The 21,321-nt window shown below is 39.5% G+C and overlaps 2 protein-coding genes and 1 long non-coding RNA gene across 3 annotated transcripts in view; 1 reads left to right on the top strand and 2 right to left on the bottom strand.

Moving 5' to 3' along the window:
- The window catches only part of LOC122869733, a 101,916-nt gene extending 91,666 nt beyond the window's left edge, over positions 1-10,250 (top strand). The window contains exon 2 of the long non-coding RNA XR_006376397.1: positions 9,435-10,250. This is a non-coding gene — a long non-coding RNA (uncharacterized LOC122869733). The remainder of the gene's footprint in view (positions 1-9,434) is intronic.
- arhgef40 (Rho guanine nucleotide exchange factor (GEF) 40) overlaps positions 1-10,928 on the bottom strand; it is a 41,319-nt gene extending 30,391 nt beyond the window's left edge. The window contains exons 1-3 of the mRNA XM_044182985.1: positions 10,387-10,928; positions 1,917-2,006; positions 880-987 (exon numbers count right to left, since the gene is read on the bottom strand). Of these exons, the coding sequence (XP_044038920.1) occupies positions 880-987; positions 1,917-2,006; positions 10,387-10,389 (201 nt within the window). The 5' untranslated portion in view covers positions 10,390-10,928. The remainder of the gene's footprint in view (positions 1-879; positions 988-1,916; positions 2,007-10,386) is intronic.
- Positions 10,929-11,046: 118 nt separating this feature from the next.
- LOC122869731 lies at positions 11,047-20,914 on the bottom strand. The gene is made up of 11 exons (XM_044182993.1): positions 20,815-20,914; positions 19,978-20,013; positions 19,621-19,906; positions 19,363-19,508; positions 18,367-18,661; positions 16,954-17,105; positions 16,062-16,353; positions 15,648-15,793; positions 15,013-15,259; positions 13,707-13,885; positions 11,047-13,623 (listed from the first exon to the last, which is right to left on the bottom strand). The coding sequence occupies exons 1-11, from the start codon at positions 20,846-20,848 to the stop codon at positions 13,559-13,561; spliced, it is 1,878 nt and encodes a 625-aa protein (XP_044038928.1). The 5' UTR covers positions 20,849-20,914; the 3' UTR covers positions 11,047-13,558.
- Between the last annotated feature and the right edge of the window lie 407 nt (positions 20,915-21,321).

The following is a 21,321-nucleotide window of genomic DNA, read 5'->3' as shown; positions in this document are numbered from 1 at the left end:
GTATCCTATATCGTACTATTTTCATGCATTTGCTTTGTGTGTAGGAGTCTAAAAATTACAACCAGAACTCTTTTATTTATCCTCCAGTTCACTGTATTTCATTTATCTCTGTCGATTCAGTGGAGCTTCCAAGGCAGGAAACCACCTTTTTTGTCCGCGTGTCACAGTGGCTGGTAAATCTCAAATTTCACCAGCCACTTTCACTAACTTTACCGGCCAGCTAGAGTTTTACAGCAAACTCGATCCTCCGCAGTATAGTTAGCAACTGGTAGAGGGACACACATGTCAAATAATAAATGCCTTGAACTTGTGCCACACTGGTGTCTCCATGTCATCAGGTACTATGATACTAGACTGAAGACTTGACACTTAAATTCAGGGCACAAAAATAAGGACTTGAGATTGACATGGACTTGACTGCTGTGAGTCTTAACTTACTTGAGATTTGATTGCCTAAAGACTTGACTTGACACTTGTGAGCAAAAACATTCAAGTCAGGTTTTTACCTGCTAAATTCCCATTAATGATCCCAATAATAATACTTATATGAAGACTTGTGACATGTCTTGGACTTGTGCTTAAGGAGACTTAAAACAAGTGTTGACTTATGAACTTTTTTGGACTTGTCCCTTATATTTGAGACTAAAGACTGCACATGTGCATATTTGCTGCTCAAAATTCTTAGTAACTTCTGAAGCAATGGATCCTTGATTTCAGAGTAGATAAGGGCAGACTTCTCATTTCTGGTGACCTACATGGATGACCATTTTCACCAAAGGAATAAAAACAGCTGACAGATTTTTCACATTATACTGTTTGCATTTGACAGCTGATTATACAGCTAAATGTGTGTTCTCATCCACAGTGTTTGGAACTCACGCAGGCGTGCTGTTGGAGTTTGTGCAGGAGGTGCTTGGCAGGAACAAAGTAGTCCAGGAGGTAGCGAAGACTGTCGTGTTGATAGGTTGACTCCAGGACTGAAAAGACCTGGACAAATATGCAAAAAGGGGAAAAAACACTTGCGTGAATGCGGTTGTATACAGTGCATTACGTGATTAGATGCACACAACAAAATGTCGAAGACTTAACATGTCATTGCTGTCTGGGGAAAACCTTTCATCTTCAGAATACCAGCTTCTCATGAACTAAGAGCAGCCTTTGTTTCAGCTAGACCTCCATGCCTTTTAGAGTGTATCCAATGGATTTTGAAAGGGTTTAATTTGCTCAAGAGTGGAAGAATTTCCTCAGCCCAGACAGCATGTAATCAGAAATTAAAACAAGAAAATCACCAAGTCTGCTTCATTTTATCCATATTATTTTACCAAGCAGCTTTTTCCATAGCAACAAAGAAATTTGATTGGAAGCTACATGTCAACTTGGAACAAACCAATTACCAAATTCCCATAAACGCTTATGGAGCATGGCCCAAAAGCCTTAGCTCAAAGGACCCTTAGTCCACTAGCTTTTAGAGAAACAAAGCTAGAATCACTAAAAACAAATTACTTTGGCACTCTGTAAGGCTAAACTGGAGATATTAGTTGAATAAAAGTTCGCACAATACACCTGTAAGAGATTGAACTGTTTTTCCCAGCTGACTGCTCTTTCTTAAAATAAATGGTATGACTTAAAAGCAGAAATAGTGTGCAGGTTTTGGTACAACAAGTCATGTAAAGCTCCTGGTTGGAGGAAGAGTCTGGCTATAATTGACCAGCTGGCTGGATTTTGTTTGTGTTGGCTTCTACTAGCAGTTTATATCTGGGGAAAGCCATGTTATCTGCATATAACATCGCCTTCCCCAAATACGCCAACATCGCCTTATCATTTAATTGAATCTGCATTATTTATATTCCCCTGTTTATTGCTGTTTATTGCTGTGGACTGGAATAAAGTTGTGTGTGTGTGCTTGTGAGATTGACCTGGGAGAGGAGGGGTGGTGCTGTGCTCTCAAAAGGAGGATAAAGTGATGAGAGCGCCCCCTGCACACAATCCTCCATTGCCTCCGAACCCTGAGAGAGACAAAGATGGTAAGAAAGGGTTAATCCTTAACCGGACACTGAGTCGAACCCAATGTCTGTGTTTGTGTTAACAGCCGGGTTGTTTCACTGACACACACAGACAAATATACACACATATTCTACTTTCAACTTCCTGTTGTATGGTCTGGGGAGTGTCAAACATTTCCTCCAAGGCCCAGTAAATGTAAGGACCCCCAAAACAAAAGAGTACAACCACTGCAACATGTTAACTCCCTAATACACACACACACACACACACCATACATGCATGCACAGTTGCATGCACATTCACACACGCATCATAACACTGGACAGGCCTCTGAGGTGGAGGGTGACGGAGCAGTGCACGCAACACATACAGTGTTTATTTTTCTACCGTTGGCATGGCAACCTGCAACTTTTTTCTCTCTCTTTTCCAACTTCTCTCTTTCTCTTTCCCTCCCTTCACATTTCCTCTCAAACCTCCCATCTGCTTCTCTCACTCTTTTCCTCCGTTTCATCCCCCCCTGCTCTCTTTTTTTCTCATCTCTTTTTTTTTTAACCCAACTTTCTTTGTTTCACCTCCATCCGACTCTCTGAATGTCATCTGACAACAATTACATTGGGATTCTCTTCAACAGACGGCATATTGTGCTGAATAGCTACAACGACTGAGGGGATGGATAGAAAGCCATGGGAGAAAACCCAGAATGGGAGAACAGAGTGTACGGAAAAAGAAAAGAGCGGCTAGCGAGAGAGGGGCCAGGAGGGAATGAGCTGGTGGTGGTTCGGGGGGGGTTATGGAAGAAGACCTAAGTTCAACAGTATTTGAAAATTATTTTTTGGGTTTGTTTTTGTGTAGAGAGGGGGTTTGGGGTTAGCCACAGAGGAGGATAGAATGAGTATTACAAACAATAAAGTACTTGAGAAGAACATGTGACTAACAAGTTACGCAACTTATGCCCTAGCAAAATAAATTCAACAAATCAGGTTTTCAAACTGAGGTTGAAACAACTGTCAAGACTTATTTGCAATTGTTCTTTGGTAAAGTCTTTTGAAGTCTGGGTGAGAGTAGGAGAAAAATGAAAATTTAGGCCCAGAAGAGAGCAAGCAGTTGTAGGGTGGAACAGAAAAAAAGGCACTGGGGGACTGAAAACAAAGCAGAACACTTAAAAAAAAGTCACATCAGATCTACAGTATCACTCTGTTTGGAGACCTGCTCTGCTGAGGTTGCTCAGGGTCACTCACAGGAGATGTTAGGTTCTGTTTCCTATTCTCTTGGCTGCAAAGCAAATTTTTCAACTGTGACTTCAGCCCTTATGGCACCAACAACAGAGTGGCACTGCCGGGCTCAAATTCGTGCAGCTTTATTTTTCCATAGTGACAGAGAATTTTGGATGGGAACAGTACGGCAGCCTTGGCAAAAAAACAAATGACAAAACTTACATAAATGTTGCTGAACACAGCTCAGTTTTCCAGAAGCAGTGCTAAGGTCATGTTTGTCCGTTGGCTTGTTAGTAAACAAAACCACTAACTCACAGAGAGGGTTTTTTTTAAAGCCACACACAAAATGTTCTTCATAAAAAAGACATAAGGCTAAGTGTCCAAATCATTCTTATTCACCTTAAAACAAGTGAAAATCTTGCCAGATGGTTGGCATGTCATACACGTTTCCAGGTAATTAAGCTTTCTAAGAGTCATTATGTTGAAACAAGACAGAAAAAGAGCAATGGTGCACCTCACTGCACCATTCCACATTTGAAACAAGCTAAATTTATATCACTACATTGAAAGATATTCTCTTATTTTTAAAAACACAACTTTAGCAAGATTTTTAATACCGACACTAGATGAAATAATGATTTATAGTGGACATTTTTATTCTTAAGGTTACATGTTTAGACTGATGACCATAAGATACCATATGATGCTGTGTTGAAGATGTGTCATGACATACAACATCCTGGATCAATACTTTAACACGAGCATTAAAGTCTTAAGTAAAGTACACGCTCTATACACTCTAGACTAACTACTATAACAGAACATAAATCTTGCATTATTTAAAAAAGGAAGATTGAAAGTGGGTCATATTAAAGTTTGTGTGAAGAAAGTAAATCAAATCACATATACAGGAGGAGATGTTTCAGTGGACTATAGAAAACAGTCAGTCAGAGAGCATGTTGTAATAGGTGTAGTGATTGTAAAAGAGGCTCAAACAGCCTTCTGGCTCACTGACAGAACATATTGAGTCTAGTAAAAGCACAGCAGGGGGTTCAGGGGATTGCAAGGCAAGCCAGCAGGAACTTCCTCTTAGACTAAAGCCCTTTTTAAAGCATCCTACAAGACTTGAGTTAATTCAACACAACACTAAATTAAAGCAAAAACTAAAACATGACAGTGGGCACTCTGATATCCTTTTAATGCCTTTTGGTCTGTTTTCTCAAAGACACAACTCTGTATGTAGCCTATCATCAGTCTGACTATTAATGCCAATTTAAATTGTGTGCAAAGCTTCTGTACTTTCAGCTCTGTCTCACAGACATAAGTTGAATGGGAACAACTCTGCAATTTGAGCCCATCTAGCTCAATAGAGCCCCTCAGGATTAAATATGTGGCTTGTGCCAGAGAACACAACTCAGTGTACCACTCATAGAGCTTCATTACTTAAGTGCTGGTACAAATAGGCCGTTCGTGTTTGGAGAGCTGTCCTAAAACCATTTATATGCGTATTAGCATCACATTATTTATTTCTACAATTAATACAAAACATTTTTGTTCCTATTGAGACTGGCAGGTAGCTAAACTCATTGTAGTTTACTTAGCGGCAAGCTAGCTAGCCTGCAACAATATTTGGTTTGGATGTGCGATGTGCAATTGTATGCCACTCAGCATTGACTCTGTGTTTGCATGCCTGTACACACAACTTTAACCAGATATACCACAGCTAAAATCCAATGGATGGAATTTCAGGAAGCACAATCACTCAGATACAATGATTTCTAATAGATAGAGGAAAAGAGTGATGCCACTTTTCCACCAAACTACAAAATCCTTGTAAAAATGTGAATATTGCTTATTTTTCCATAAAATTATGGTTATGTTTTTAGCAACACAGCTATGCTATGTGCTTTGTCTAGCTAAAGTGTCAAGCTGATGTTGTATACTTCACTCCTGTCTAACCTGTAGCTTCCAGTACCAGTGCATCTAATGCAATTAGTCACTCTTCTTTTCGATCACGTGTGCACATGAAACAAAGCAGCCCTGATGAAATTTGTAAATTAGATTTCCTTCCAGACTCCAAGACAGAAGGAGACTCTCATGTAAAACCTGGTGCCTCTTCTTTAGGGGACTATAGGTGTAATTCAGTTACTCTTCACTCGGATACTTAATGCTAATGCACTCAGGTGTCTTACTTATTGTAAGTCACTTTGGACAAAACTGCACTATGTAATAATGTAATGCAATGAATCTGGAATAGAGGCTTTGTTTTTATATACCGCAGATTTCCCAGCAAATGCTGCTAGCACAATCTCCAATGTCCTCTGGAGAGCTAAGTGCACACACATGATCACCAAATAAAACCAAACTAGAAAGATGACGAAAAACAGACCTCAGTTAGGAGCGTGACAAGAAACATGGCATTTTAGTCATGCTAAGAATAACTTTCACCAGAAAAGTGCATGAGTATTCTAATTTGTTAAACAAGTTAATGACTTGTTATTAAGTGATATCTTACTCAAACTAGGGCATGTTGTACGAAACAAAAGTCATTATTCTGTGAGAAAGTAGTGAAAGAACTATTTAGAGTCTTAGTCTTAGGTTTTTACCAAAGAACTACAAATGTCTGCTAGGTAAAATGATGTTGTGAAGTTGTGTGGGATCATGGGAGTTGTTGTCTTCATTGTTAAACATCCACCATTGCTGATGAAAATCTTAATGATTACATTGATGATAATGTAAGTACACAACTCAACAAAATATATAACATAGGTCTAGTCGTTTTTAGACATTTTAATGTGGAAATGTTACATATTATAGCTTTAAATGTTCCTTTGTGGATTAAGAAAATCCTAAAACCCATTGGAATAGCTCAAAGTGCATTGTCACAAATCTGAAAACAAGACCGTTTTTCTAAGCTCACGACAAGTTGACGTTTTGGAGAGACTTGCTTTTCACAGGATATTGGCAGATGATATTTATAGATGTGATATTTATACAAATATTAAAACTTAGAGACGTTATCACATGACCAAAGTTCCATATTGTGGTCGTGTGATTACAAGTGTGCTATCACCATGACAACTGAGCAAACTCCATCCACTGGGGAAGTGACAAATGAATTAAGCTTTTGTTTGTCAAACTGTACAAAGAATTTTACAACTGATCCCATGCTGCCCTTTGACAAAGGGTTGTTTTTTGTTGATTTGCCTACTTACTGACAGATCAACTATGTGTCAGGCTCACCAAAGCTTTCACCTGTTCTGCCTTGGCTACGGCTTTTGCCTGCTGACTGTTTTGGCTACGTACAAGTACAACAGAGGCCTCAAGCAGTCACAATGTCACGGGTGACATCTTACTCACTCGGTCCACTGTTACAGTCTGTGGTCATTAAATCACCGGAAAAGTGTGTGTGTGTGTGTGTGTGTGTGTGTTCATACGGCACGTGGAGGGTGGGTGAGGACAATCAGCACGGTGTGCATGAGTGTGTATCCTCCTGTTTGTGTCAAATATGGACAGACAGTACGGAATAAGGGTATGACATTCTTGCGTCAGACTTCCTGTCTTTCTCTCCTGTACATAGACTGAAACGGAAGAGGCGGCAGTACTCTTCAAAACAGATGCTAGGCACACAAAAAAACAGAGCTAGAAAGCGAAATCTCCAGAAAAAGAAGATGAAAACGGTAATGAAATTGAGAAGAACTGGCATGGACAACTGTCTGTGCCAGTTCAGCTTATTGAAGTGTGAGTGAATTGAGAAACAGATTGGAAAAGAGTGACAGTGAGACTTCGAGAAAACCAGACAGCCCTATTGAGACCGAGGGTTCAGACAGAAAAAGGAAAAGAGAAAAGAAAGAGGAGGAGGCTGACCGGTGGGAGAGATCGATGGGAAACAAGAGCAGCAGCAACAAAGATAGAAACCAGATGTAGACCCATACAGTACATGAAGGACGGAGAAAGAGAGGAAGAGAGATAGAGCAGAAAGGAGTTCGGAGAAGGTGGGGATGATAGAAGATGACATGATTAGGAGAAAAAATGAGAAAGATGCCGACAGAGAAAGAGGGAGCAGAAAAGAAGAGGAGGGGTGAAGAGAGGAGAGGAGACAGGAAATAGAAAGAGTCAGGGAGACAAAGGGAAAGGAGGATGAAGAGGAAGAAAGAGGAGAGGCCTGAGACTGATTTCCTTTCCTAAATCTTCCTGTATAATCTAACCTGACCTACAGTAGGTCAAACAGCTAGCTGGGATTGTTTTAGATTACTTAAGTGCTACAGTCTGTTGCTGAATAGAGTAAAGGCAAGTTTCACAGCAGATGAGATTTCACACTACACTTGGCCTCCATTCATTGTCTGTTGTTCGAATAGTTTGCAAAATAGTTTATAAATGCATGTGACAATTGAGCATGGCATTTTGTAACATTTATTGGTGTTGGTATTGGTCTTCCTATATGTGACAGTTCCTGAGGTAACCTAGCTTAGGCTTTGCTAGGCTAAGCAGAATGTTTGCTTGATAGCTAAACTGTCCCATCCCATCAATAGAGATGTAGCAACATACAGTAGCTGGGTGTGGAGTAAAACTTAATGGACAATTCAAGTTTACTACAGCTTGGGTCCTTTTTGTGTAGTTTGGACTATCATTTCTATCCATTATAATAACATTGTACTACCGATGTAATTGCTGAGATCTGGGAATAGCCTACGGCAATATTGCAACAATGAATTCCAACGGGGCAAGAGACACGAGCAGTCAAACAATCAGACAAGCCAACAGTTTACCCATATTATAACAATCACTTCATTTGCAGGTAAAACTGAAAGCAGGCACATCTGGTTTGGTGGTGGTAATCCCTCATTGCACACAAAAATTGTTGAACCAGGTACTTGGTCTGTACACTGTGATGATGTTAACAAAGGACAGTATGGGTAATAATTTTACCGTTCGTAAAATAAGTTTGACTAATGCAAGGGTTTGTTTACAACCTGTATAATCATATGCTTGTGTTTCGTTTTAATTATAGATGTTTCCCCGATAACACTTATATTATCACATCATATAATTGATATTGTGAATGTGCTAGCAAAGAGTTGCTTATTTACACATCCAGCAAACATTGAGCAACATTAGCATTCATTTGGAGTTGTGTTTCATGCCACCTAGCTACCAGCTAACTAGCTAGTTGCTAGCCTTTTCTCTCTGCCGTTTGGCTGCTGGGCAGGTATCGTATAGTGGGTTCATCAGAGCCTTTCCACTAAAAACAGCTTTCTGCTGAGGTGAAGCTGATGAGAGCAGTGAGACTAAACCCAAACAGCAAAACCAAAACAATGAGCTGAAAGATGCTAAAATGCTCTGCAAAATCTGTCCACAGACAGACACATAAACACCTGGCAAAGTACTCAAAACAGCTTCTTTGGTCGTTCCCGCTACTGTAGGTGTCTCCAGGATAACATTCTGCCATGATGACACACACACACAAATACACACACTGTTGTTGCTGGTAACAAAGAAAGTGCATGGATGCCCAATAAAGATGCCAATGAAACGGCCGTGAGCAGCAAATTGCTGCATTGAAAAGTAGCCATCCTAGGTCTGCATACACTGTATATGTCAGAGAATAAAGACAATCACAGGAAAACTAGTTAAAGAAAGATTCCTGTGATTGACAACATCGCTGACCCTGTCCAGATTGTTCTAGTGCTCTTATCTTCACTCGCCTGGTACTCCAAGCAGGTTAAAACAAACACAGAGAATCGTTTGCTGCAACTTCAGACTTTTTTTTTTTTTTTTTTTTTTTTGGCCAGACTCAAGGACTGGTCCCATTAGTGTTTCAAAATCAGAGCTCACCAGACAGAGGGAATGGAAATACCCTCTGCCACATATTCTTTGCAAAGGAGCAGTGTTGTGTGTGTCACTGTACTGTATGAAGTGTTGTTTGGAGGGTTGTTTGTTCCCTCATACAGCTTACACAGCTTTGTTAAAGTGTTAAATCCACCCTTTTGAGCCAGATAGGAAAAGTTCAATTTCTATACACTTGTGACTTTGCTGACTATATGAGTTCTTGTTTGTACATCTGTTACTGTTTTCCATCCTAAACTTTCCCAACTGGTTATTGAGGAAGATGAAACTGTACTGCACAATGTCTTCCTCCCCTGAAGTCCATGCCATCCCTTGTTCCCACTTTCTTTCACTTTTTTTTCTTTTTCTCTCTCTCCCCTTTTTTCCCAGGTTCAATGTGGAAAATGTGGCATCACTGAAACCACTGCTGCTGCCGTCCAAGTCTCCCAAAATAAAAAGTAACCCTACCCTCCTCTTTTATTCCGCTCTTTCCAACTCCAGCTCTCCCTTTCTCTCTGCTTTCTCTCTTCCTCTCCCTGCCAAACTGCTCCACCCTGCCCAATGCACAGGAGTGGGATAATGATCTAAATCTTTCTTTGCTGATTTCTTTCTTTCTTAATTTAATTTATCTTCTCATATGTGTGCATGTGTCTGCCTGACTCATCTCGCTGTCTCTGCCTCCGTATGTCACTGATCAGACCATGAGTGGGTGGGGATGTTAAACAAAATCCTTGGAGATGCAACAGAGAGCTCTTTTGCTTTTGTGAAGCCCCTGATTCCCTCAGCAAGTCAACCACAAAAATCACCAAAGTCACACAACTTAAATCATGCCATTATAACTTGCTGCCACTGGGATCTGACAACTTTGCAAGCTATAAACTGAGCGTTATAACTGCTGACTAAACGTTTTCCCAAATCAAATGCATGCCTTCATGAGAAGTTAATGATTAAAGTAAACTATGTATTAAAATGATGCTGTTTTGAAGCACACGTGGAAGTCTGGCTGTTTGTAAAATGTTAAAGTATCTGTATCGAGTATATGCTGATCTTAAAAATGTACTGTAAAGTAGAGTTAAGGCAGACAGCACTTAAAATGTCACATTGCCATAGGTCAAAAACAGAAAACCCTATTACAGCAGCCTTTCATGGGACTTAAAAATGAAAATATAGTTGAGGACACAAGCACTTTGAGTCCCTGAAGGAGTTTGGAAATGTTTTGTGATACATGCAGGCTACAGCCTGATATGTAACACTGTATCTTCCTTATTAGAAAAGTTAGATTCTATTTTAGCATTTTCCATACAAACTCGAGTTCTCCATAGCTTAAGAAAGGGGGACTTACCATGACTTCAGTCAGGAATTCCTACATAGTCCTCAGCTCCGTTGCTGCATTTGCTTCCTCTCTGCATTCTCAGCAAAAAAAACAAAAACAAACTTTCTCTTCTCAGTTATTATCAAACAGCCCCCATTACCTCCTTTGAGTGATTTTTCGCCTTCCAATCTTTCTTTATGAAAGATTTCAGCGCGTGGAAAACATTCCTCCTCTCTTCCCCTCTCACTCTCCGCTATATTTCCCAGCCTGGGAATGTCCAAGCTGCATTTTCCCCCTCCCTTCTCCGTCTGCCCGGCTGTCCCACGCACTCCCACCTCCCTCCCTCTCCTCCTCTCACCTAACAAGAGCACTACAGTCCCTCTCTGCACTCAAACTTTCCATTTCCCCCCCAGAGTAACTTAAATGAATAGACAATGAAAAGCCGTTACCCCACCCAGTCGTAATTGCTAAAAAAAACACCAAAAAACCGTCTGATGTTTTATTGTTCGGCTACTGGTTAAATTGCACGTTCTTTATTCTCAGTAAATAAATCTATTTGTAATTAAGCTTAATTTGATTAAAAGGGTTGTGGCAATCCAAAGCTAAAATGGGTCTGTTTCTGTACGTGTTTCGTGTATTTGATATAATAATAAATATGCTCCAAACTGTGTCATAATGGAAGAGAACCCTTACCATTTTTACATGATAGGGAACAAACACACGCCAAATTGCATTTACAAATAGTTAATTTTTAGAGGAATGGATTTTACTCCACCAGAACATTGTGAAGGTTGTAAATTGTCTCTATGAAGTAACCTACATTTCTTTCCTGGGTCATTGAATTTGCCCTTTTGTCACACATCTGACATTAAAGAAGGCTTAAAGGGCAACTTCAGCGATTTAGTATTGTGCTTCCACAACACTGGGAGACAAGCATGAGACACATTATAAAAAGAATGGTCAAAATCGATGCAGCAGAGGTCGTGATAGCCTGACTTTTAGTCCCAAGTATGGATCAAGCTCCAAAATGTCGGATCCTACATTTCCCATAATGCAACTCAACACCATTTTTCATTAGACTTCCCCTACCTAGTAAATGCCAGTGTCTTTCACACTCCATGCCCCATTAAAAATGTGTAGTCTCAGAGCTGTCAGGAAATATGTGAGTATTTATGCATCTTTGCTAATTTTTATTATTTTCATTCCACTATGTTTTACTGCACCTTCCCTGTATGCCATGTTTATATGTTTATACCATGCTGATGGAGGCTTGCTTTCCCTAATATATACATAGTGTCACATTATAGGTTTGAGTTGCCATGACACACACACAGTTTCTCTTGTCTTTCATGGCTTTATTACCCCATAATGGTGCCACACTGGTTGCTAAATTTAACCTCTTTGGTTTATGTTTAGACCGCTGTGAGAGAAGGAATGGAGTCAGTTTTGAACAGCCACTAAAATAGTTCAACAGCGCTCCCCTGTGTTTATTAAATGACATTGCAATAACAGAAAAGTAGAGGCTGGAAAGGGAGCTCAACCATAAATAGAGGTGATCTTCTATAGGGGACCTCTTATATGAAAAGAATAATAAAAATGATCCCAACCGATGGAGGTAAACACTTGCCTCTTGCTTGAATCTCTTAGATATTGTTTCATAAAAAACACATTTGTTTCTGGCTAAAGAACAGAGCAGCTTTTCAAGTCCAACAGGGCTGACAACATTCCTTGCTGTGTCTGAACTACGTGACATATTTTTGATTGTTTCTAGTTTATCATAAACATAAAGAAAAAAGATCAAACAAAAGTGTGGGTGAGGGGTATGAGGGAGTGATGGTGAATACCTGTCCATCAAGTGCGATAAATGCAAAGTGACATATTGGGTTTCAAAAGCATTTGATCAGATAGAATAGAAGCATAGAAATTTTCAGAAAACATGCAAAATGTGGTAGAGGGGTATAGTGTCAGTGCTGGGTGAAAGTCGTGACTCAGCACACACACACCTGGCAAAGGACTAACCTCTATCTGGCCCTACCTGTCGTTGTGTTCATCCCTCCTGCGTCTCTAGCTCTGTTTATATTGCACATTTATTAATGCTGTTGTAGTTACACTTATTATTCACACTTGGCACTTGTGCAATTCCTTTTAAGCCCTCGGGATTGTGCCACACCTAATGCAAGTTCTCTCACGGTACATTAATATGCAAGTGTATAACCTGAGCAGGTAGATCATAAACGTCCACAGTCCAACATGTCTGAGGCCATAACTGGTTGACAAATGTTTATTTCCATATTTATGCTATTTCCTGTTTGATTATTAAAAATTTACTCTACTCACATCAACAATCATTCAGCTTTATTTGCACTCCACTAGCACAATATGGAAATTAATAAATTCTTTCCTACCTCAACGTCAATCAGACACAGAATAAATATGCACAAGTATCACATTTTCTGTTGTTTTAATGCAAATTTAACTACTTTTGATGTAGTGAACATTGCTATTGATAGTTTAGTTCTGCATTTCACATCTCTTCAATCTCTTTCCCACATTACAAAACCAGCTAAAGTGATATAATAATAACATATTCAGGCAAGGAATTTTACAGCTACATGTACTGTGCATCTTACTGAGGGATGAAACACATCATAAACACACTGAGGGATATATTATGAAGGAATGAAAGTTCACACTTTTGTACAGTCACTATTTATGTTGAGATTATAATGTATGAATTAATAATGGGTTTTGTTACATTTAAACCAGTGGTTCACATGTGATTTCAACTCAGTTCATCCAAAATGGGAGTATCGTTAACAGAAACCACATATGGTGCACCACTACAGAAATGCAATAAATAAATAAAACAATTAGGAAAAAAAAGAAGTAAAAACAGGCTCTTAGCTGAGATCAGATGATCTTACAATCTTGGTCTCAGCTAACTCTCAGGGGTCTGGAGAGATTGAGACCTCCAACCTCCATCAGACAGATGCCTAGTTACATGAGATTACAGTGTCACCCACATATGAAGAGCATGAAAATGAGTGCATGAATGACTGCTTTGATATTGACACTTTGGGCTCTGATCTATGTTTTGTGCAGAAACACAACATCTTGAAGTGCCATTCAAACACTAGCTGATGTCATACAAGGAGAGCAGGAAATTGCTATTTATAACTTAAAAATATAGCTTTCAATTTTGTTAATCCTCACTAAGGACTTCGCGGGTGCTGTAGAAATACACTCTTTGGACTCTGTCCTCAGCACCTAAGGGACAGAAAAAGCTGGTGAAGGTATTGTGGTGAAGTACAATATGTGCACACATGCAGGATGTGAGGTGTAAGCCCTACCTGATAGGCAGATGAAGTTGAGGAGCTTAGCACAAGGCTGGTGCTCCCAGAGGAAGCGCTTTCCTCTGGCCATGCCTCCACAGGGGTTAGAATAACGGTGAGGGGCCAAATCTCGTGGCCATTTGGTGAATTTCATAGAATCACCAGACATCCAGAACCACCTGTCGCGCATGATGTCTCTGCCAAATAGATTTATTAACAGATTTACACTTTAACAAAATGCTGCTGTTTATGGACTGTACAGTGGTTTCTGGCTGCACTTTGTAATCACCCCATAGCAACAGGTATCAGGCTCATGAAAAGCTGTTTATTGAGTTTCACATGAGAGCGGTAAAGATAAAACCAGCCTTATCTTTATGATGCTACAACTAATAACTATTTTAATTATTCATAATTGTTTTGAAAAAAGCACTTCACAAGTTCTGAAAGCTCAAGGTGAGAGCTCCAAATGCTTTATTTTGTCTAAAACCCAAAGATATTCAATTTAAAATGATTTAAAACACAGAAAAGCAGCAAATCCTCACATTTGAAAAGATGGAACCAGCAAATTACTACTACTGAAACAATTTATTGTCAAACTTGTTTTCTGTCAATCGACCAATTAATTGACTCCTTGTTTCAGCTCTAATGTTACAGTAGCTTTGTCATAGTGTGTGGCTCCAGCGAGAGCTGTTGGCAAAGCATCCATGGATGTCTGTCTTGGAATGGTGGAAATGCAAAAGAGCAAATATAAGGACACGCAACATTTGACTGAAAGATCTTTTGATTATATGTAAATTAGCAAAATTCAAATCCTTAACAATTGTTTTACTGGAAATGGAAAGAGAAGATATTAGAGCATCTGCCCGCTCAGTCTATTCCAGGAGCTTGGACTTTCATCAGGATTCCACCTTCTTACATCTTTTAAATTTGAACAAATTCCACGATATTGCCAATGTCTCAGGCATTCTCCACACTCAGTTTTGCCAGTCTATATGTTGAAGTTGCACTTCTGTGTTCAACAGATGATTTAAGTGCAAATAGTCAACTTGGGGCTTTTATGTTGTGTTTTGTTATGCAGGAGATTGGTTGAAAAAGTATTAAACAAAACATGAACATGGGAGGTTATATATACAAACCTTTTAAAATCTGAGCTTTAGAATGGTATGCTATACTGTATTCATCATATAAATGAAAAACCACACCAGCTAATTTATGTCATGTTGAGTTGAGTGAGACACTGAGCACCTACCTGCTCATTCATACAGCTGCCCTGAATCAGAGCATCAACTAAATCTCTTAACTGTCAAATGTCAGTGCAGAGTACCTGCGCAGTCCCAGCCAGACAAAGTCTGTGAGGGGGAAAGGACTGCGGCTCAACAGCTGCTCCACCTCACTCTGCTCTTCCTGGCTGCGAAGGCTAAGCAGGTCCCAGTGGTGACGTCTACAGTAGAACAGAGCATCAGACCAGCAAAGCCTCTCTCCCACCATCGTCACATTCCTGCCACTCAGCTGCATGCTCACAGTGGGAGGAGGAGGAGCAGTAGGAGGAGGAGAAGTGACAACGTCTGGCACTGGAGAGAAAGAATGTTGTTAGGTTTCTGTTGGCTTAATACATGTTTGATCATTTTTTTTAAAACAGGCTTGTCTTGAAACTTCAGTTGTCCGGGGAGTTTTGGTTCTAAAATGAAAAGTGAACATTGAAAGCCAGAAAGTCAGCACCTGGCTTTCTAAGTAAAAGAAAAAAAGGTAAAAGCAATAGTAAAATCATATTTGTTGCTCATCAGCTGTGGCTGACTTTAGACATTGTAGCAACAACAATAACATATGCATATATAACAGTTGCAGAATATATTAGAATATTAGTAATAGAACCACTTAAGACATAATACAGTATTTGATAGCTAGTTTTATGTTTTTTGTTGATTTCCATATATTGGACATAATGGTCAAGGATCATACCAGTCATAGAAGCATACACCTCCACTTCACACAGTGTCAAAATCTTAAAAAGTCCTGGAATGATTACAATGACGTAGCGACCTTCCATGTCTGCACACTGGAAGGTGTGTACTGATGTACCCATTTCCGATGAGATAATACCACATCTGATGGAGGGAGAGAAACGTCATAGAGAAATGTTTTATTTAACAAATAAGAATTTGCTCTAATTACATTTACAATGGTGCCATTTTAGCTTTACTAATCCCTGTCGGAACATTAAGCTTCAATGTGTTTTAGGGACAATTTCTCTAAAATGTAAATGGCAATATGTTATTGTGTTGCTATGCTTCTGCACTGTAGCTAAATCAGAAGAAACACATATTTTGCAATTATTTATTGACAAATATTCCAGTTGTAGATAGTGTGCCTCACCTGAGGTTTTTGTTGTCATCGTGCTGCTGTGAGTTCCCAATCAGGATCTGTGCACCCAGTAGCCTTTCAGAACAACAGTCTTTTCTGTTGACAATGGTGACAGCACGAACCTTGTGCACAGCTAACAAGTCTACTCTCCACCAGGGATTGGACTGCATGATAGTATGGGAACAGCATTTAAATAATCCACTTCTACACCCACTGACAGGATTAGAGGCTTTCGAATTAGAAAACGGCAAAATCGATGACTGTGCTGTTGGTCTGTTTAAGGCCACGTTTGGCAGAGGTTCCACTAAAGTTAAAAAAATGGGGGGAAAAAACAGTAATGAATCAATATCAGACTGTTGTGTTTCAATGAAATGAAGTCAACTAGTTAACTTAGGTTCAGGAGCAGGGCCACACCTTAACCACACCTCTAATCACCAGTCAAGCCTACTTATACCTGGTCAACCCATCATGTCCAGTTTGTGTCAGTTTTCTCGACCTTTCCCTCCCCCCTCATCCATTTATATCCTGACCCTTTCCCTCCCTCTGCCCCTCCTTATTCATATCCATCAACCCTCTCTTCCCATCATTCATTCTTTCTTATTCGATCCCGTGTAGACCTCTCCCATCTCTTCTTTTCCAGGTAATGTCTGGGGCCCATAATCGGCTTGGGTGACTCTACTCCAGTGACAGATCCCCCACACTGAGTCCCCTCCTCCCTGGCCTCCAATACATCCATCCCAGACTGGCATAAATGGACAACTTCCTCCCCCACGTTCATCCCTCTTCTCCACACCCATTCACCCATCCTCAACATCCTATACTACCTTATTTCATAACCTTTAAAATCACACTATTATGGCATGGTCCTTGCTAGTGAATCAAAGCCACTCAGTTACAGTTGTACCTGCTGGGGCAGCATACACCTCCACTTCGCAGAGAGTGAGAGTCTTGCTCTTTCCAGGGATAATCACATTCACAAAGCGACCCTCCATGCTGCCTCCATCACAGTGGTATGTGTAGGTTTTACCCGCTCTGATGTGGGAGATGGAAGCACATCTGACAGTGGGGAGAGTGTGGGGAATAGTTGTAGTTATCTTGTGGGCTTCTTGTTAAAAGAGAATAAGTCCTGAAACCTGGAAATGAGTCCACATTTTTAAGCCTTCTCTCACTAGATTTAAAATTCTTTTTTTTTCATATAGGGCTTTTAATTAATGCTAAAAATATACATGGTTAACAGAAGCCTAAAGAGTGATTCACATTTTTTTCTGACATTGAGTGAATTGCCAAGTTGCTACACCAAAACTACAAAAATATCAAAATAATTATGCGCCATGCCAGGCTAGTGCGAAAATTGATTGGTGGTGAGTTCTAAAACTGTAAAATGTGTCCTCTTTTGGAGATTATCTTGTTGAACATAATGTGTGTGAATATAATCACCCTTTGTCTGCTACAGAAAAAAATCCAGTGCAAAACTTTAATTAGAAATCTGTTGTGGGGAGCTCATTAATTTTGCATCTACAGCCATGCTAGCAGCTCTATAAAGCTGAACGCTAATGTTAGCATGCTATCATTACAAGGACAATGCAAACATAACGAGGATAAGAGCGTAACATTTATCATGTTCAACATCTGAACATCTCATCGTGTTACCGTGCTTAATGCAGTTGAGTCTGATGGGGATGCCATTAGTTTTGCATGTATTTGTTCATAAACCATTTGACAAAATGAAATTTTGACTGGAAAGGTCAGGGGATCTCCAAAGTTATTACATTTCATCCTAAGCAGGACATGTTTGTAACTGAATGTCTGTACAAACATGGCAATCTATCCAACAATTACTGTAATATTTCCGTCTGGACCAAAGTGGTGGATCAAACTACTGACATTGGCCATCCCTAGAGCCCCTGCTAGTGTGGATAAAAAGTATCACTAGACTACAACATTTAATAGACTATTCCCAGAGTCGCATTATAAATACCAACACTTGGGATGGAAAAGTTTAGCTTTGTACTGTTGTGAACCAAAATGGACAAAAATTTCAATCTGGAGAAACATTTATCAATTTTCAAAGGTTTTCCTGTGAAAACGTGTTAACAAGATCTCAAGATGTTTTACTGGATTCTCTAGGGGCAGCTAACAAGCTAATAGGTTGGCAGCTATCATCTTTTTTCCTGCAAATGCCATGTGTAATGGAAGGTAGTTAGCAAGGATAAGATGTATCATGTAAACACTGAAATATTACTGTTCTAATAATTATAAAATAAAAAATAAATATAATTTATATTAAATGCCGCATGTTCAGAATTCTTGTCAGTACCTGGGGTTGTTGTTTCCGTTGTTCTCCTGTGAGTTCCCAATTCGGATCTCAGCTCCATCCAGTCTCTCAGCACAACAGTCTCCTCTATTGGTGACTTTGACAGATGTGACTATATATGTCCATCGTAGGTCCACCCTCCACCAGGGGTTGGTCTCGTCCTCGGCAGTGTGACTACAGAACCCACGGCTGTAATATGAGTTCCGTCTCCCATCGATGGCTTTGGAGGCAGCAGCGAAAGAAAGCGTTGATGACTGGGTGGCATCTCCTTTCAGTGCCACATTGGCTAAAGGATGTGCTTGAAACAAACATAGACAGCTGGTTAGATTCATCATATCTTGTGATTCGTCTGCCATGTCATCATTACAACGATGCATCAAGTGCATGAAAATAACACATTGTTGCAGTATTGAAGGTAGGGAGGGGATATTTTCAGAAAAACAATTTAACCTAAGTCAGTGTTGCCAATAGGGGATAATCCACAATAATTCAGGAGACTCAAGGTAGCCCACATGGTTCCAGACTGCTAAATCGCCACCCACATCTCTGATTTGTTCAGCGATTCAAATAGGCAGGATAAAAAATGGGGATGTCATGTTTGTGTGCCAGAGCTAGAGAAAAAGCTAGATCCATAAAAAAAGCAAAAGAAAAATCATCTGTGTCAACTGAAAATTACATCAGCAAGAAGGCTGTCACTTGTTACTTATTGGTTGTGGCAAAACAACCCCACATAACCCCAACTCCCAAACAAAAATCAGTTAACATGTCATGAATAATGAGGTGAAACCAAATGGTAATTCAATGTGATTATCAGGCTACTGGACAGGACCCTTAGCGGGAAAGTGTCAGAGAAGCCATTTATTGCTGTTGCATGTGGCCCAAAATGTCTAGACGTATCCCTGTTCACAAAGGAACATTGATTTTAACATTTTGGGCCGCAAACTGAGTCCTTCTTCTAAACTACTAGTCTTATCTACATCATATGACATGTATTATTACCATAGTTTACAGGGAACACCTCAACTTCGCAGAGACTTAGAACCTTGTGGCTTCCCGGGAGAAGCACAGTGACGTAGCGTCCCTCTGTAGCGCCACATGAAAAGTATAACGTGCGTCCACTCGGAATGTGAGAGATTACTGCACACCTGCATGAGAGAAACAGAGTGGAGAAGAAAAGAGAATGTGAGAAGAACAAAAGGTTTTTTTTTATATCACAATGGGAGATGTATTATACAAGTCTGTATCTAGCTGTTTCACCTGATGTTTTTAGTGTTGGTCTCCATTGAGTTTCCAATCCAGATTTCAGCACCATTCAGCCAGTTTTCCTGTTCATCTCTGTTGGTTATCATTACAGCAGTGATTTTGTACACATTCTGCAGGTCTACCCTCCACCAGGGATCAGACTCTTCATTGGTGAGGGAACAGGATCCACTTTTAAAACTCGGGTCTCTGTTCCCATCAATTGCCCTGCCAGCAGCAGCTGAGCCGTTTTGTGAAGACTGGATAGCGTTTTGATTCAGTGCCACATTTTGGAGAAGATTACCTTATTGGAAAACAAAATAATTATTAGACAAGAAAACCACAGAATGTATTGAGGGGGAAAAAACAGCTTACCTGCCAGCGCCACAGATGTCAGCATGAGCAAAATGCCTGTGTTCAGACAACATAGTTAGAGATGTTAGAAAAGTGCTTGATTTTATCTCCATTATAAAATGATACAGACAATAATCACATGTACATTTTCATATACAGTATATGAAATATCTTGAACTAATCAGTTTAAACAGAAACTGTGAAATGAAAGAAGAGGTGTCCTAATTTAAAGGGAACAGCATCCTCATCAACATCACTACTGCCATGCAAGTGAAATAGATGTCACCAATACTGATATAAGGTCTAAGCAAATTATAACAAAAGGAAACATGGCACTAGGAATGAGTTGTGTCTAATATGTGTGTCTAAAAACAGCCTGTTTGCTCTAAAAACTTCTCATATTAGACCTGCATTGATATATGTTTTTAATTAAGGCTGATTCAAATTACTCTGTTATGTCACTCCTAGTGGCAGGATGCCAAGAATGAACACTCTCAGCTTTTTTGCCTATTTTATCTAATTGTTTTGGTTTTAAGGTAAATATTGGAGTTTGTCAAGTGGACAGACACAATTGCATGGTAATGTTGCTTCACGTCGGCTGGATATGAAAGTACGCAATTAAATGCTAATGCACAATTACAATTTTAAAAGCTGGGGATTTGTGGTCGTTAAGTCACCTTGTTTTGATGTTTTTCTGCCCCCCTTTTGGCAAAAAAAGCATATAATTCAGCCTTAAGTCATCTGGTCTTGGAAACTATCTTTGTAAAGTATTTAGATTAAATTTAATTTTAAAAGATAAAAATACAAATAATTAAAAATAAATAAATAAAGTATATAGTTTAAGGTACTGTGACTTACCATTGAGGATCCATATGCATTGACTCCCATTCATGGTTTTGGAGAATATCCAAGAGTCAAGGTTATGACAAAAATACAATTAAGACTGATACACAGCAACTAGGACTTACTTAATGTCTTTGTAGTTTTCCTCTTAACGTAACCAATCACATACTATACTGGATAAATTGTTCTGGTACATGAGAACATGTAAATATGCAGTCAGAGATGTTTGCATAAAGGACACCACACCTAGATGGACATCTGGTTATTGTAAACAAATCCTGCCACTGTGTTTCGATCAAGTTTGATGATTAGTTATTTTTTCCAATTTTAAAGCAATTGTTTCCTCTCCAAACAATCTGCCCACATGTTATTATTTAATATGTACTATTACATATGTACCCACTCCACCATACAATACAGTGTCTCCAAAAACACTTAGCACCGGGAAATAGAACCACTGGTGAGTTGCTATCCTACTCATTCACTTTATATGACCAGTATTATATTATTATAGAAAATTAT

This window comes from Siniperca chuatsi, linkage group LG22, assembly GCF_020085105.1.
Source record: "Siniperca chuatsi isolate FFG_IHB_CAS linkage group LG22, ASM2008510v1, whole genome shotgun sequence".
Taxonomy (NCBI): Eukaryota; Metazoa; Chordata; class Actinopteri; order Centrarchiformes; family Sinipercidae; genus Siniperca; species Siniperca chuatsi.
Note: the sequence above shows the minus strand (reverse complement) of the source record. Positions and strands in the feature narration are given on the sequence as shown.